Below are 18,726 nucleotides of genomic sequence, written 5' to 3' on the forward strand. Positions count from 1 at the left end.
ATCAAGTCCATTTCTAATGTAGGCGACAGTTTTTGTATTCAATGAAACAAAATAGGAAATTTGTTTTATACTTACTTAAGACATTAAGCGCTGCTGTATAGCTGTCTGATATTCCTCGAGTTGTTACCGTACACGTATAATTTCCACTGTCTTCTTCATTTAAAGGATCAATTATGATGTTAGCTATTTCTGGGAAAGTTATTACTTGTATTCGGTTTGATTTAGAAATTTCAGCTCCATTTTTGAACCACTGGAATTCCATTTTGTTCCCCGCTGTTATGGTTGCACACATGGTACTTACTCTATGACCAATCATTGCAGATGGAGGAAATGAGAAAGGTTGGACTTTTAAGTTTCCATCTAAAAATATCAAAAATACTATTCAAACGACATTAAAAAACAGGTTTCAATAAATTGTTTTTAAGTAATATGAAAAACAACATTGAAGGCATACATATACATGGTTGGGTTTATGAAGTTTATATATTTCTTTTTTCAACTATAATAATTTCATTCGTCGAAGAGTCTGTTTTTTTTGTGTTTGTTGATAAAACAGAAAAGGATTTCAATGTTGAACACTTTTTAAAAGTGTTGTTTCGAGCAATTGTTTAGTTAGACTTTTACCTTTGCATTGAAATATCATGTAAACAAAAACTTGACAAATAACAAGTTTTTATGTTTTACGCGGTTTGCTTTTGCTACATTTGAAACATAAAGATGTTTTAATTCTTCTGATTTTTTTCCTTACTTAAATAACAAATCAGTGGAACTTTATATATATATAATGCAAAGTCGATAATAAAAAATTAATCACAAATTTTAAACTTCGTATTTAGACATCAGGATCTTATTTTAGCAAGAATAATTATGAATCTTTATTCCAACCGAAGCTATTATTTCTAAACTGAGTATGCAATGATGAAAATTCATGGAATTTTCAAAATTGTTTATGATGAAAAACAAAGAACCAATTAATAGCTTTTAGGTGCAAATAAAATGTCAAATAGACGATAAAATATTTACATAAAAACATTCATTGATTAATTAATGAAAGTTGTTTAAATCTTCGTATTTATGTTTCGAAAAAACAAAGATAATCATGAGTTGAAATTGCATAGTAACACTTAAACATAGTTTCAGCTTCTGTTACCTGGAATATAGCATTTTTCGAACTCCATATCATTTTAAATGCTGACTGGGATTTTTATATAACTATTATTTTAAAATTAGTCCAGAAGTAAAAATTCAAAAAATAACAGAAACAAGAAAAGTACTGTGCGATTTTTTACAATTTAAAGCGTTTTTTTCAAGTATGTGAAAAAGATATGGTGAAATAAAGCCGAAACATTAATAAAATATGTTCGTTATGCCTTTAGATGTGTTTCATCAAAAAGAAAAAAAAAAGAAACAAATTACTCTTATTAATGTATTTCTTTTGCCGTATAAGAGTAAATGGAAAGAACCTTAGCAAACAATTTAAATAAAACACTTAGATTCAATATTAAATATTGTAATCTCATTTGTATTAGAGTGTCAATATGCATTAAAAATTTTTATGTAAAAATACATCAACTCTATTAACATATAAAATAATTTGTGCATTAATTGAGAGCACAATTTATCTGAAACCATGCCATCAGTAAATGAAAATATAATGTTAAATAGCACAAGTTTGCATTTGCGAATTTGTTGTATTTAGCGTTGTTAGCTTTTCTTGTACTGATTGCATTGTTTGCTATTGTACAAATTTCTTTACTTTTTAATACAATTATTAGTTTAAAATTAGTAGAAATGAATAATGTAAAAAGCAAAAAAGGAGTTCTTACCTTTAACACAATGACTTCTTTGAACGTAGCAAACAGTCAAGCATAGGACGAGACGATAGATATTCTTTTTAGTAGTATCCATAAAACTGCTGTCTTTTAAGACGAAATTTTTTAGTACGTAGCTGAAGTAGAATATATGTAACAAAACTACATGCGAACCATTGCACTACAGCATTTAATGCTGTCCCTTAAGTAGCAATGGCGTACAGTTGAAAAACAGATATTCAGTGGTAGTAGTACAGCAGCGCCCTCAATGTTTTGAAGTATACACTAAAATTTTCAATAAAAAAAAAAACCAAAATAATGTTTATAGTTTTCTGTTTTTGTAATATTTCCAAGAAAGACACCATTACAGATTGAATGAGAATATTAAAAACTATTAGTATTGATTGTGGCTATGTTAGCTTGCTTCAAAATCATATAAAGCATGACTCTGATGAAAGAAAAATCGTTGTATTTACTGAATAAATTATGAGCTTTGTCACATTTTTCAACCGAAGTAAAATTTGTTTTATCCACAGAAACCACACAAAGAATGTCTTTTCTTTACAAAAATGATTTACTTATTTATGTTTCATTGCTAAAATGTATATTGAACATTAACAACAAAACATATAAAAATAAATCAGCTATTTACTAGGCATACATATAACGTTGGGTAAGTAAGGAATTTCCGCAGAGCTATATAAGATTAAAAAAAAAAAAAAAACTTAGATATTTCCCAAAATGCTAATTTGACAGTTTTATCAAAGAATGTATTTGCATATTGAACACTAACAACACAACATTAGTACTAGACGTACATACATATAACGTTGGGTAAGTAAGGAATTTTTGCAGAGCTAAATGAGATTTTTTAAAGAAATCCCTTAGATATTTCATAAAATGCTAACACAGTGACGCTTGGAATATAATTTAATTCTTTGTAAAATAAATCCATGAAGTTATTATTAATTTCCAATGAACCGTTTTTCTGTTTAATTTATGAAATAGGTATAACACATACCAATAACTTTCACAATGACAGTTTTAATCAAAGAATCTCCAATTCCATTTGAAATATTGCATTTGTATAAACCCTCGTGAGATTTTTCAACATCTTTTAGAATAATGCTTCCATTTTGTTTCAATTCGTGTCGATTAGAAGCGGAAATCTGATTAAATCCAGAAGAGGAGCCTAAAAAAGAAAATATTTTTAAAAAATAAGTTAAAAACCATGAACCAGTCATTTACAACCTAAACAATTATTATTCATTGAACATTTAAGCATTCAATTTTTTTTAAATCGAATGGAGAGCAATGATTGATTAAAATAATTTTTATGAATCGTGCATGTAAAAATTCACTGTTAAAAAAATTGAAGTTAGTTGCACCCACAAAGTGCAACGATATTACTTTATGAAAATACAACATTCAAAAGGTTTCTGACGAATCTTTTAATCTCACATACGAAAACTTTACTCTCATATTTCAAAAGCATTTCATACCTCGAAAACGTAGGCATTAAAAGTAACTAGGAAAGTAGGTCATCAAATGACAATTATTCCTTAATGTAAGTAATGTCACAATATGTCGATATTTCTGACATAAAAAACGTATTTCCTACAAATAAAATTAATTACGTTGCAAAAAATGTGAATATTCAAGAACATTATTTTAAACAAAAAGTGTGTTTCGTTAAAATTAATTATTTCACTATCACAACCTATTACTTTTGAAATATTCTGCTGCGTATATTCTATTAATTTTAGCGTCCATAATTTCCATACTCTATACAAAGCCGGTCATGTATTTCAGGTATTCTTTAGAATGCCTTATTTCATCAGTTGCGGGCAACATATCTGTATTTATAAGTATCCGTTCATCAATAATTATATCTTTATATACATGTGTGCGTTTCCTTTCCGTTTCTATTTCGGTATCACATGTAATATCAAATGCGCTTAACCATAATTCGCACTTATGAAGTTATTTCTTTATATATTATAAAGCACAGTTGTTGAAATCAAATCTTTTTTTTTCTTGGATTCATATTTGTAACTGCACTGCCATTTATTATTTTATTTAGTTAAGCTTTGCTTCTGGTAATTTCTGTAAATATGATTTCATAACAGTTGTATTAAGTCGACAAAAAAGCTTCAATTCAGGTGCTTCATTTTTTTCTTGATTAATCGCTTTGTAGCATGTTACTTACGCTGTACCATTGCTGTATGTCATTATTATTGCTTTTACATGAATATTACTTATGCTCCTAACTTATTTTACAACTTCAAAACTATTTTTCTCAGTTTTTTTTTTTTTTTTTGGTAAGCATCATCGGAGTTCTTTCACTTTATCAATGAAGACATTAAGGATTACAGACTAAAAACATTCTTTATTCGTAAAAGAAAGGAGATATATTTTGTTCCTTCGTTTAAATAATAATATTCTTGGATCAAATTTTAAAATCTTTTAATAAAAATTAATTTTGTTTTTGAATGCTTAACTTTTAATTTTAAACTTAAATTTTAACTTTGCAACACTTACTTTTAACTTTCATATCTTGTATGTAAATACATTTTTTAACTAAGAAATTACGTAGCTCTCTAATGCTTGCTACGAAATCTGAGATATTAAGACTGATAGATTCAAAGAAGTTAAGAATTCATTATTAAAATCTATGCTATTAATGGTTTTTACCTTTTTTTTACTCGTGAATCTTATTCGCTAGTCAAAATGCTCTCTTAATTTCGTAACGGTTTAACACTTATTTTATGAAACATTGCCTATTTTTCTTTGAAAAAGTATTCTTTTCAAATTTAAACCGATACTAGAAATACTATTTTACCTCCAGTATGGGACCAGACGACTGTTGGATTTGGTTTCCCATTTCCTTGACAGTTTAATATAATTGAATCTCCAGCAACAGCTTCCACATCAGAAGGGGAAATTTTCCATGCGGGTGGAACTGTAAGAAAAAAAAATAAAGAGCTTAAAACGTGACTAATGGCTCCCAAAAAATATTTATATTAAAGATAAACGCAAAAAATACCGTTTATTAAACATTGTCAAATATGAGATGGAAAAGGGGTAGTAAACCTTTAAAATAACTGTTTATGAATTTTGCATGGTTATTTTCCTTAGTGAATTTTGGAAGTTTTTGAAGCATTTGAGAAGTTTTTGATTTCATTTGATAAAAATTAATTAAGTGTATCTTTGTTCTCCCACATTTCTGTTTTTTAAATTAAAAATTTTAGAAAATAACAATAATAACAAACTTGGGTTTTTCAAAAGAAAAAAATGCTGAAGTAGATTATGATGGAATAGATTATTACTATTGCAAAAGCAAGCAGTGTGAAAAGAAAAAAAGAAGGTTAACAGAAAAATCGACGTTTAGTTTCCTTTAAAAAAAAAGTGATTAGCAAGGTGAAGTTTTATTTTACTTCAGTTACAGCTGAAGTTGCACTAGTGATGAAAGTTTTATATTTTCAAATAACTGCAACAACTTATTATTTTTCTATGTATTCAGTGGTTTGAACATCGGATGTTAAACAAACTAAGAAAGATTTTGGACTCTCATAACTTACGCTAAACATGAAAATTTTCTCAGATTTATTACTAGTAACTTTTCATACTGTAGCAATTTTAATATCGTTTTAGCACTTTAACACTAACTCTAATATTTTTCGGTTGCCCCCCCCCCCCAGTTTCGCAGACACAAAATTTCCTCCTCCTACCCTGTTTTTCAGTTTCAATTATTACTTTTGATATATTTAAGGGGGTAGAAAATTTTAAATGTCAGCAAAACTGGAGATAAACCATTTTTCTTGCTATCAAAATTTATTAAAACTATTGCTGTTTGAAGGCCGTGATAATTTCCTAATGCGCGTTAATCGCATATTACATATATCTAAAACTACACAACACATTTTTTTGCCCAGTGCATCGTTTACGCAATTTATATTTTAGCTATTACTTTAAGAAGACAAGTATTAAAATTCGTCTTATAACGATGTAAATCTGCAAAAAAAGATGCTTGTTCCTAAACAGAATTATTTTCATAACAGATAGAAAATTCTTACCTAAAACTTCAAGAACTGCTGTGAAGCTCTCTGATATACCTCTCGAGCTTGCTACGCAAGTATAATTCCCGCTATCTTCTTCACTCAAAGGATCAATTATAAGGTTTGAAAATTCTGAGAAAGTTTTAACGATAACTTTTGAATTTTTCAAAAGTTCCTTCCCATCTTTCATCCAGAGGAATTCCATTTTGCCCCCAGTGGTTGTTGCACAAACTGTAGTCACTCGTTTACCAACGACAGATGTTTTTGGAAAGGAGAAAGGCTGGATTAAAGCCGTAACTCCTGGAAAGTAAGAAAAATAATGACAATTATTTTGCAATGCAGAAAATAAATTCACATTTTATGGTTATGCACAACGAGTTTTTCAAAACTATGTCTCCATAATGAATTTACTTTTAAATTTGTTTTACAATTGATATTGATCTAAAAAATGTCATACCCTCAGATTGAGATACTGCAAGATTTTTTTGCAAGGCGTGAAAATTCTCCTCGGCATTTTTTGAAGGAGGAAAACTCATTTTGGAGGAGGGAAATGTACAAAAACTAAAGATCGTAATAGTGATCTGTGTCTCAAAACAAAACTAAAGGATGGAGCAGAAGATTTTAGAGGAAAAAAAAAGATGTGGAGTATACAGATTCTTTTACCTCTAGAATAGTCTTCGTTTTAAATTTCAAAAATCGTGAAAAATGTTCAAATGAAGTATTTTTTAAACTCCAATTGTTTTTTCCATTGTCTACGATGCTACATTTTATTTAAAATACTAAGTTGAAAATACCCTTGACTAAATTTTTGAGGAGTGCTTTTGATTTTCAATGAGTGAAGTACGCCTATAGAGACGTTAAAAATATCACAGGCTGCAGATAATAAGTTTTAAGAGGCAGGTAAAAAAATTAAGAGATTTATATTTGCTTTCTCTTTTTGCCTTGGTTTTTGTGTTGTACATTATTATTTCCGTTGGATACAATTTTCGAAAGGACTAAGGTTACGAAAAGATGATTGGAATACTAAATGATGAATTTAAAGTTCCTTGTTTTTGCTCCATATAAATCGACTCAAATTATTAAACGAGCAGATTTTGCTGCGCTTAATAGTGATAATTTAATCATTTTAAGTTCTTCTAATTTCAGAAAAGAAAAGTTAATATTCTTAGTTGGGTATGCGTTTGATTTTCAAGACCGTAGTACATTTGTGCCATTTAAAGCCATTCCGTGTACAGATAACATTTTACACCTCATATATGAAATAAGCAGAAAACATAGTAAACCAACGTTTCAAAACACCGCATAATTTTAAAAAATGCAAATATCCGCAACTTTCTTGTTTTTTTCTTACATAAAGTAATTTTGTAAAGTTTAGTCATCACTTAGAAAACTATTTAATATTCATTATATCTATAGGCATGTTTACATGTATTACAAACACAATTATTTACTGATATCTAAATTCACATAATCATAACATATGTGCTATGATTAGAAAAATAACATTTACACTCAGTTCAAAACAAAACTATTTAAAAAACCACAAAAAAAGTTCTCTTCAGCACAAATGAAATCATTTGAAAAATTGTGTTTTAGGCAATCTTAAATTTGGTACTTTACAGCCCAGTGTTCGTATTCCCACATTCAGCAAATAAACCATATTATTTCAGGATATACCAAAATAAAGATCAGATTTAAAGGGTTATTGAGGAAAACATCAGAAGGATTGTTAAAACCGTATAAATAAATATCAATCAAAACCGTGTTTAACTTACCGGTTATTAGCATTTTAGCAGCACACACCAGAAGCAGTTTCTTCAGTAGATAGATAGTCATGATGGCTTTTCGAATAGAAAATTGCTTTTTACAACTGTTGAGAAATGCTCTGTACAAATCATAAATGTTTACTTATAATATGAAGTATGATACCATTCAAGAAAAATATAGCACCGTTTTAAAAATATTTAGATAGCGTTTATACTTTTAACCTGAAAACAAGGGCACACAGTGAACATATAAATGTAATAGCAGCAAGAAATGGTACCTGGCTTTGAGACAGCAGCGCCCTCAATGTGCGCTGTTGTGAGTTAAAACACGAGATAAAACTTAGGAAAGGAAGAATTCTTAATGTTATTAATAGTCATTTTGCAGTCATCGTTTGCACGAATTAATTGCTATTTTATATGATTTTCAAAATGGAATAGTTGTTTCTAACCGTAACAAATTTACTAAGTCATGTTGAAAAAACCACATTACAAGAATATTTTAAATGCAGAAAGTTTCTGAAATTCTTATTTGATATATAAAGTAAGTTTCTATCACTTTAAAGACATTGTCCTACCTATGACACGTATGAGTATAGTTTTTTCTAATGACTTTCCAACACCGTTCGAAATATTGCACTTGTACATGCCTTCATCGTCTTTACTAACGGCATTTATACTTAGACTTCCATTTTGTAAAACAGTTTCTTCTTTGCTGTGTATTATCTGGTTGAAATCAAAGCTGTTGCCTGTAAAACAAGAGTATACAGTTAGGCAGACAACTGGGAAAAATAACTGGCATAACTTTTCGAAATTTAAACAATAAGCGATTTGAGAAATGTTAGAATAAGGCTGCTCTGTATAAAATCAAAGAATTTACAATTTGCACTAATATTTCTTTTTTAAATTAAAAAATAGATGCATTATATCTGATCCAATATTTTACTTCTTAATTTGGAAACCGAACTCATTATCCTAACGAAACAGAACAAATCCGAAAGTTAAAAGTGGTTATTTTGATATAAAAAAGTTTAAAATTTTTAATTTTACATTTTGTTGATACAGCAAATGGTTTTCAATGAAAGAACAAAAAATACTGCAAAAAATGTTTGATCTTTTCCAGTACAAGCCTAACAGAATTTAACCATTGCCACTATGATAATTTATCTGCCTTTTTAAAGGAATAACTACTGATATATTTTAAAAGTTAAACACTATAAGCACTCTTATCCAAATTTTATAGAAAGATTGAGCCAAGTTCGGGCAATTAAAATCAGATATTTATGATTCACTACGACTTAAGACATATATTATAAATTTTAAAAAAAATAAAGAGTCAATTATTTTGTGCAATCGCATTAATCAAACAAAAGATATTAAATACTTGTAAATGGGTTTCGACTTTTAATCTCTGTAATCTCTAGTAGTTTAACTAATAACAAATAGTCAACTCATTTTAAATAAGTTTGTCATGTAAAAGTTTATCCTTCAACTGTTGTTTTAAAATATCAAGGCAGATTTCGCACCACGTTTGAAATATGCTGAGCCTTATTTCTATTGAGTATTGTCGAATGAAACAGAGTGTTTACTGAATTTTAAAGAAACCCGACTTTCATGCGTTCTTGTAAGACTGGGCTGTAAAAAGCATTGCATAATTGTATTATGGTACGTGTTTCTAGTTTAATTGATTTCACAAAACATGAAATGAAAATTCAATTGAGGGAATATATACGGGACCAAAAACTTTTATCAAATATTACAAATATGAAAAATTTCACGCAATATCGGGAAAATTTCAGTGAATCTTCGGGAGCTACAACTATTAGAGCTGAAGAAAGTATACTGCTTTATGAATACTTTTGATAAAGATGGATTGTAATAACGAAACACTACGCAAAAAATATATAATAATTATTAATTTTAAAATATCAAACAGTTTCATATGTAATAATTATTTCAAAAAAAAAATTGAAGATCACAATTACTTGATGTTCTGTACCAGGCAACGATCGGGTGAGGCTTTCCATTTCCTTCACAATTTGAAACTATTTTTTCGCCACTAATGACATCTAAATCTGTAGGTTGATGTACCCATGAGGCAGGAACTAAAACAAAGCAGCACAGTTGAGTTTTCATGCGAAAAAAGAAAAATATTAAATAATGTTATTTATTTATTTGAAAAAGTTTTGTTTCCCTTTCAAAATCTAATAAGTTTATATTGAATATTATTTTAACACAAACCAGTAGTGCCAATCTACTGCCTGTGGACCACTTGCGGCCTGCAAAACGGATCTTTGTGGTTGTTTGTTTTATTCAATCTTACAAATCAAAAACAATGGTTAATGACAATAAATTAACAGCCAAGTATTCAGAAATCGGTTTCTGAAAAAAGTATGCAAATTTTGCATTCATACAACAAACATCAAATAATGATAACAAATATTCCTAGTCTGTAATTTTCTTTCCTTTTAAATATTTTCCTAAATTATTTAGAAATATTCAATTATTTGAAAATTTTACTTGTGTTCTAGCCCATGAGGATCATCTTAAGATAAGGTGCGTCTCTACAGTGCAAAATATATATGTCTGATAAAACCACTGTTAATGCTACATACTTTTATAAATCAAATACGATAACTTTCACTAATAATAATAAGATAAGCTCAATACAACTGGATTTTTCTTTTTTGACTTATTCTTATGCAACAAAAGAACTTTAAGATCTTGGTGGAAGAGTACATCGCACCATTTTATTTATTTTTTTATTTTTGATGCCATTCATACCAAACTGTTTAGAATTAATTTTAAAGTTTCACTATGACTAAAAATTTAAAAAAAAAAACCTGACACACACTATTTCTCTATATAATTAAAAACTAGTAGCTTAAATTTGAAATCATGTGTGTGTACAAAAAGCAAAACTTTTTTACTTTAAAATAATATTTTTAATGCCTCATTTCTGAAGAAGTCAATTATAGCCCTTAAGACTAAATCAGACAATATATTTTTTTGTTTTTAGTAAAACCATAATGGTAATGTGTAATGAGTAATAAAAATTAAATTCAAATACTTTATAAGTTATATCAATGTTGTCTTTATGATTAACCATCACTACTTTATTTTATTAGCTGTCTGAACTTTTCAATGTTTTAAACAATAGAGCTGAAAAAGGAAAAGAAAAAAAAATCCATCGGTGATCTTGCTTTTTCCCCTGAATTTATTTGGCATGTTTTTTTACAATAGTTCTCTATTAGTTAAAAAAATAAAACTGAAGTAAATAATTTAAGCTTAAAGAAAACATTTTGCGTTACCAGTTACTATTCATTTTCCTCTCTTAAAGATTTTCTGTATCACTTCTACTTAAAATTCAAGCAGTTAAAAGTATTTCTCCATTGCACTGACACATGAAATATACATAAATTCTTACCTAAAACATCGAGGTATGTAGTAAAACTTTCTTGGAATCTTTCTGTGCTGGCAACGCATGTATAATTTCCCGCGTCTTCTTCGGATAGAGAATCTATAATCAAGGTTGAAAACTCTGGAAATGACCTTATATTAGTTTTATGAATGTTTTTTATTTCTCTTCCATTTTTCATCCACTTAAACTCCATTTTTTCATTTGTTGATGTGGCACACGTTGTGATAACTCGATTTCCAATCATCGTATTGTTGGGAAAAGAAAATGGTTGAATTTTTTGTGAATTTATTTCTGAAAACAAAAGTAAAAATTTGTGAAATTTTCATACATTTTGAAGAAAGAGAGATCTTCAATCACTTTAAATAAAAATCAGTGCACCTACTTGTACGAGATTCTCAATTTCTGTATAAATTTTGGGCACAAATGTTATTTTCGTAATATTTATAGACAGTATCAATTGTTGATTACTCATTCGACACTCGCTTATGTGGACCTATTGCTTACAAAAGGCTATTTTTTTTATTCAATGTTACCTTTTTTTCATATTACGGACTCTATTTTACTAGCTATTTTGCAGTCGTAGCAATAAATTTTAAACTAAATTAAATTGTTGCAAACGTTTTTCAAGAACGCCTAAATAATTTTTCCTCATTAAACTTCAGTACTACTAGATACATGAAACATTTTTAAACAAATCTTCTGATCCTTGCTTTAAGACAGAATTGAAAAGATTTTTGTTCAAACCCTAACTAAAGAAATAATTCAAATAAATTTCCAGTTTTTACTTCATTTTCATAGCTTATGAACAGCATCACCAATATTAAAGTTTTTTTCAGACTGAAACAGATCGTAAAAAGGACGAAATACAGTAATCCCTCACTTATACAATACCATTTTTGTCTATCAGTTATACGTCAATTTTAAAAGTACCGATCATAAATACATAAATATTATTCGAATACAACTTTTATCTGTGAATCTTTCATTTAAAGCATCTATCAGTTGTTTCTTGATAAGTGTTTTAGTTTTCTTTTCGTCTATTTATTCTAAAACTTTTATTTTTTAATAAACTTTTATTTGTATGATCTTGCTTGAAAGCATTAACATTTGGATGCTACAGAAAATGTTGTTTTAAATAGTTGACCAAAAAAATTTTTTTCCCTTTTGAAATACTACTTTTTAAATGTATAAAGTTGTAAGCTGTGTAATTTTACATTACTTTGTTTCTTTGTGTATTATTTTTGACAGAAAAATTATTTAATTCAAATGAAACTGCTTATACCACATTCTTGGACATTTTGCGTCCACGTATAAGTAAAAGCTAACTGTAACTATTTTATCGAAAGTGAAAGCGCTCGGAAATATTGTTTTTCGTAAAAGTAGTTTTTATCGTACAGAATAGATTACCTTTCAACACCTAAAAACTACTAACATATAATTCAAAATAATTCGTATTGTTTCAATGACATTTATGGTTAAGTTTACGAATTTTATTGAAAAATGTATTACGATAAGTTACTGTTATTTTACGGTTGCCCACATACTGCAATTTAATCGAAGATTTAAATTAAATTTTCAAAACGATCTCAAAACATAATTCAAATTGCCTAGAGTACATGTTTAAAATACTTTTAAAATAACAATACTTTTAAGTTTACATTGAGTTAAAAAAAAATAAACATCAAATTTGTATCAATAACATACAAATTCATAAACACTTAGTTAAAATTGCATATGCAATTGTAACTATAATTTTCAAAAATTTTGTAATAAGAAGGGTTCAAAGGCGCACTTACCTCTAATAAATAGGATGTTGATCATGAGTTTTATCACGAGATAACTAAGAGCAGGTAGAGGAAAATAATGCATACTTCAAATCTTCATGAAAATCCAAAATATTATTTTAAAAATATAGACTCTTGTGATTCTTGCACCTTAACTAAAAGAAGTCAACGATAACACAAAAAAATAATTTAAAAAAAAAAAACACTTTTAAAATAGACATTTACAGACGTCTACGTGACACGCAAAATATTGTTTGAAATGAAATGGCGTTAGGTTTCACTGCGAAGCAATTATTAGCAGCAGTAGCGCCATCGATGTTGCGCACGAGGAACTATATTTGATGCTACAAATTTTACTTAACGCTGATAGAAAACGTTATGATACAAAACCGTTATTAAATATTACATAATATTACATAGAAATAATATACAAAGCGTTGCACTATTCAAAAAAATATTATGTCCATACACTCGGTATCTTGGTTTGTTTAAAATTTATTTACTTTTTTCGAGGCATAATTCTGAATAAAGCAGGAAAAGATGAAATAAAAAAGGATACATAAAATAATGAATAATTTTTTTTGTTGCGTTGATTTAAGTATTTCTTCCATATTTTCATGCTTTTTTTACTGACCTTATTTTGCGGGAACTTTCTTATATATTATATCCCACCAGTAACAGAAAGTTTCTCCAGTAGAATCAAGAGGTATACAAACGTACGAATACTTCTTTCGTCGTTAGCGAGTATCTAATACATGGTCCAGAATTTTAAAAAAAAATATTAACACATTTTCCCCCTTGCAAATATCACACCGGTTGTTCAAGAGCGACCAAGTAATAATTTGTTAAGAATGACTATTTAGAAGTAAGCTTAAAACCATAACGTTTTTGAAATTTTTCCGACACGCATTCAATCAAAGCTTTAATAAAGATCGATTAATGACCGTACACATCAATATGCTTCATGTGAAAAACACTTGGTATGATTTTTTTTAAATGAAAAATCACACTTTGAAAAAGCAAACTTTTATGATTAGCACATACTATAAATATTCGGAAATATTGTTGCACGTATTCACAATATATATATATATATATATATATATATATATATATATATATATATATATAGGAAATGTGACATTCAAGCAATAAACGTAACAAACGTAATGGAAGAAATTAAAGAAGCGCTTTTATCAACAAACTGTACTATATACAAGCCTTTACTGATGTATTTTCTAATGAAAAACACATCTAGTCATCCAGTGTGGCTCCGATGAAAAACATTTTATCAGAAAAGTAAGTACAATTTTCGTACTAATTTTAAATACGAGGAAACTAAGAATAATGAAAAGAGTTAAAAACAGACAGAAAGTACAATGAAAACATCCGATGTTTTCGAACGTACGATGAAGTAAACCCTAAAAAAAAATCCTCTTATCATACTTTTATGCAATTAAACGCATATGTTTCTCAATGCCATATTTTCATAGTTTATTATAAAATAAATTTACATGTGTTAAGATTTATTACAGCTTCACAATATAGTATGGCTCGAAACTTGTCAACCTTCTTTCTAAAATAATTTTTAAAATTAATATACTTAATTGATCTTGGAAAATAACATCATTTTGAAAAGAATGCGTAAAGATCAACATTGATAAATATATTCGAAATACTTTGTCTGCGAAACATTCAACGAAATGGTTGATAAATTTTGGCACAGCTACAAGGAGAGAAGAATGTTTTTGTACCTGTAGAGACAGGAGGGAGAAAATGTTGGAAGTACAAAAGATCTAACGGCTATGGAAATGTCATGTGTACATTTAAATATTTCTGTTGCAGTTAATAAGTTACATTTTAAAGCATAAATGTCTAATTGTAAAAATGTATGCCATATTTCAAAACATTTTGTTTAAATCAGAGAACATATTTCAAGCAGATAACATAGCTCTTTATTATTGTATGCTGAGTTCTGGATTAAAAATCTTGTTCATTTAATACCTGTAACTTTTAATATCACGTTTTTCATCAGTGAGTTTCCAATATTATTCGTAACGATGCATTTGTACATCCCTTCATCTTCTTTAGTTATTTCTGTTATAATCATAGTTCCATTTGAAGACACAAACGTTCGACTTTGTCCAACCAAAGGCACATATTCTACCGTAGAACCTAAGGTAAGTATATTCTTGTAAGTATCTTGTTAACTGAGACACATTTTGTGAAAAATAATTTGTAAAAAGAAAAACATATTGCTTCGGGTAATTTTAATCAGTTAATTTCTGTTATTTTTGAGAAGTAACTAAATGTTAAATTCCTTTTCCTTTCTGAAGGATTTTTGCTAAAAATGTAACATTAAATTATTTTTACTAATGAAAAATTTTGCTTACACTTAGAGCTTTAGTTTTATTTCGAAAAGCTTTTGCATAACATCACTATAAGTCATTATAGTCACCAAAGTAATATTTTATGTTTAATGATAATGGACTAATTTCTAATTTTTTTAGAGCCTTTACATTCTAGAAAGTAGGAATAATAACTACTAATTGCATTTCATTAAACACTTTCTTTCATTTTACTGCTAAGCGTTTCACTCTGAAGAAACTCTGGTTAAAACCCAATTTTACACACCTGTACATTGAAAATACAATGCCCACTGCATGTTGAAATTTTAATCATCTAAATTCAAATTCAAAAAAAAATTGAATTGAATATGATCTTACATACATAAGTGCCTTTTTTTTTATTAATCCAATAAAGAAATTAAGTTTCTAAAAAAAATCTATAGGAAAACGTATCTTTGTTAAAGCAAATGAAAGTTGTTTAGCTTCTAGACTTTGATAATAATTATGAGTTTAAATTAAAACAAAGTAAAATCTCAACTCAAAACTCAGTCATTAATTTAAAAACTAGAAGAAGGTAATATTTCAAACATTTAACAGGGTCACAAGAAAACTAAACACATTAAGTCAGGTAAAGCCTTATAATTTTTAATAACACTGCTGCACAACACAGCAATTTTAAGTCTGTGAAATCCAACCCTTAAGAAAGCGTGGTAACTCTAAAGAGGGGATACTAATATCAAGCAAATTCAAACTCATATTGCACTAAAATATTACTACTCAATAAACGCTGCGGAAATAATCCCTTATCTAGGGTTTTTTTTTAAATAAAAAATCCAGTTTTAGTTCGGATTTTCAGTTACGGTTCCAATGTAGCTAAAGCTACATTGGAGTTTAGTATTAGCTTTAGCATCCAAAATATTCTCAATACATTATTATTCACATAAACCGTCTTTCTTTTTTTCACGATCTCTCCATCTCTTTTCCCCCTTTTTTTCTTTAACTAATTCACTTACCTACTTATTATCATTTTTAATGTAAATTATTAAATGTTTTATACGAGTTGAAAGATTTTACCAGTTGCTCTCTGCCATTTCGTAGTTGGTTCGGGTTTTCCTGATCCTTGACAGTGAAAAATAACATTTTCTCCATTAACAGCATCATAGTCGTCAGGAATCATTTTCCAAGCAGGTGGTACTAAAATAATGAATCAGTTTGAAAATATTTTGATATGATGAAAGTTTCCAATGCAAAATTATGACACTAACTTATTCAACAGGGATCTTTGCCTTTTATAAATCGTCGGAAAGCAAACAAAACTTCTGCAAACGTCAAATGATGTTTTGTCATGTATATAATTTATTTGTACATTTGAAAACTTGACAATGCTTGAAAATGTCAAGTAATATGAGAGGGTAATAAAATCTTCATCACATTAAATAAATACCTTGTTTAAAATGTAAGCATTTAAAATGAAAAACAAAAATATCATGCAAAAATATTCAGTTAAATTGTTCATAGGGTTGGTTGAGCATAATTCAAATGCAATTAAGTAGCGTGATTTAAAAAAAATATACTCTTTCTGAATCATGTCTTGTTGCAAAGTTTTTTTATTTACATTAGCTAACTGCATTTTTTTCTGATTTGCAAACCATCCCAAATGAAAATTTAAATTCAGTAGTTTCAGGAGAAATTAGTTACAGCTAATGAATATATTTCAAAAATTTGCCTCAAATTAGCTAAACAGATGTGTTTGTTAAGAGAACTCAGTGACAATGTAAGATCCACGCTCTTCTTTCTCAGTTTGAAACAAATAAAAAGCCTTCCAAAAGCTTTAAAACAGTGGTTAGCTGTCTTACAAACTGTATTCTTTCTATATCTAAGTTGATTTTTGCTTCGTAGTTGAGGCAACGAGTTTGTTTGTGTCTATTTCCTTAAGGATAACTTTATTTCAATACATAACAAACTCAAGCTTTTTGACATGCGTAACTCAAAACGTGCATTAAAGATTAATTTAAATTCAGTTAAGCAGCAACTGGAGTATTTTTTTTGCTGAAAAAAAATAATGTTCTGAAAACTCACATAAATGAATTACAAATATAATTTACATAGTAATAATAAAAAATAATAGTGTGTCATTGCCGAAGTGATTTGGTCAATGATTTTGTCGAACATTCGAAAATAAATTTACAAATAAAAAATAAAATGTCATGTCAAAAGTAGCAAAGTTCCAAATTGAATAAATAAAAAACAGCGTAAATCAATTAACCCCTTCAATCAAGTCAATTAACCCCTTCAGACCTGGTGTCCGGTATACCGGACATAAGCTGTTAATTATGTATGTTATGTATTTGTTAATATTAACAGCTGTTTAAACAGCTCTCAATCATTTAATAATTGATTAAATCTAAATGATTAAATGACTACTTGATTTTTTTGCAGTTGACTCTTTGAATTCGTATTACTATCTGTGAAAGTATTTTTCGTTTTGGGATTGACAACACTAACACATATGAATTGGAAAATTAGGACTGACTAATTTTTCAGAGCATGGATTTTCGTCGCTAACGCGAGAGTTTTTTCCTGGTTTTTTTTAAATATAACCTTTTGATTTCATATGCATACATTATGTTTCGTTATTGCTTGGAGAAAATTTTACAATGAAGTTTGTTCGATTTTTCATCCTTTTTTAAAATCTGAAATATTCATTTCAAAACTGTACGTATGTCCAGAATATTGGAAATATCATTACTCTTTTAATTTTTCTTTTACAAACTTGGAATTTTGCCTATAAAATACTCTAAACCATTGTGCATTGTAAATCATATAAAAACTATTTTTGGTTAAGTATTTAATAATTCCAGCTGACGGGATTAATTAGAAAGTCGTGACTGAACTTTCTTGTTGTGTTTTAAGCATGTTTTCAACTGATGAAGTAGCTGGATTACATCATTAAAATAGCAATTCACAAGTTTTTTTTCTTTTCTTTTCTTTGTTTTTTGACAATTTGTGCTTTATTTTCATTGTTTTTTTCACAAAATATACAAGGCACTTTTGATCATTTAAAGCTCTTAATTGCTTGAAACTTACCAAGAACTTCAAGAGTTGCCGTGAAGCTTCCATACAGACCTCTTGCACTTACAATGCAGGTGTAGTTACCACTATCTTCTGGTGTCAATGGATTGATAACGATTGTGGAAAAAATCAGAGAAGGATTGTGTATTAATATTTTGACCTTTTGAAGGCAATTCTTTGCCATTCTTCATCCATTTAAAGTTCATTTTCTCTCCAGTAGAAGGTGTGCATGTTGCGCTCACTCGGTTTCCAATAACTGATACACTTGGAAAGGCAAAAGGCTGAATTTTCAACACATCCTCTCCTAAAAATGGTTTGAATTTTTAGGATTTGCTCTGAATTCAATCTAAATCTAATTCACGTTTAACTATTAATTTTACAGTTGTTATACATATTTTGTTTCTGAAACTAAATGTTAGTCAGTCGCAAATATAAAGCTAATATAATAAATGCTAAATATTAAACAATA

General features: G+C 28.3%; 1 protein-coding gene across 1 annotated transcript in view; it reads right to left on the reverse strand.

Annotated features, from left to right (window-relative positions):
• LOC129233204 (hemicentin-1-like) overlaps positions 1-18,441 on the reverse strand; it is a 62,357-nt gene extending 43,916 nt beyond the window's left edge. The window contains exons 1-10 of the mRNA XM_054867266.1: positions 18,273-18,441; positions 16,260-16,379; positions 14,842-15,012; positions 11,060-11,344; positions 9,618-9,737; positions 8,211-8,381; positions 5,888-6,169; positions 4,654-4,773; positions 2,833-3,003; positions 76-360 (exon numbers count right to left, since the gene is read on the reverse strand). Coding sequence (XP_054723241.1) covers positions 76-360; positions 2,833-3,003; positions 4,654-4,773; positions 5,888-6,169; positions 8,211-8,381; positions 9,618-9,737; positions 11,060-11,344; positions 14,842-15,012; positions 16,260-16,379; positions 18,273-18,441 — 1,894 coding nt within the window. The remainder of the gene's footprint in view (positions 1-75; positions 361-2,832; positions 3,004-4,653; positions 4,774-5,887; positions 6,170-8,210; positions 8,382-9,617; positions 9,738-11,059; positions 11,345-14,841; positions 15,013-16,259; positions 16,380-18,272) is intronic.
• Positions 18,442-18,726: the final 285 nt, after the last annotated feature.

This window comes from Uloborus diversus, unplaced genomic scaffold (genome assembly GCF_026930045.1).
Source record: "Uloborus diversus isolate 005 unplaced genomic scaffold, Udiv.v.3.1 scaffold_251, whole genome shotgun sequence".
Lineage (NCBI taxonomy): Eukaryota > Metazoa > Arthropoda > Arachnida > Araneae > Uloboridae > Uloborus > Uloborus diversus.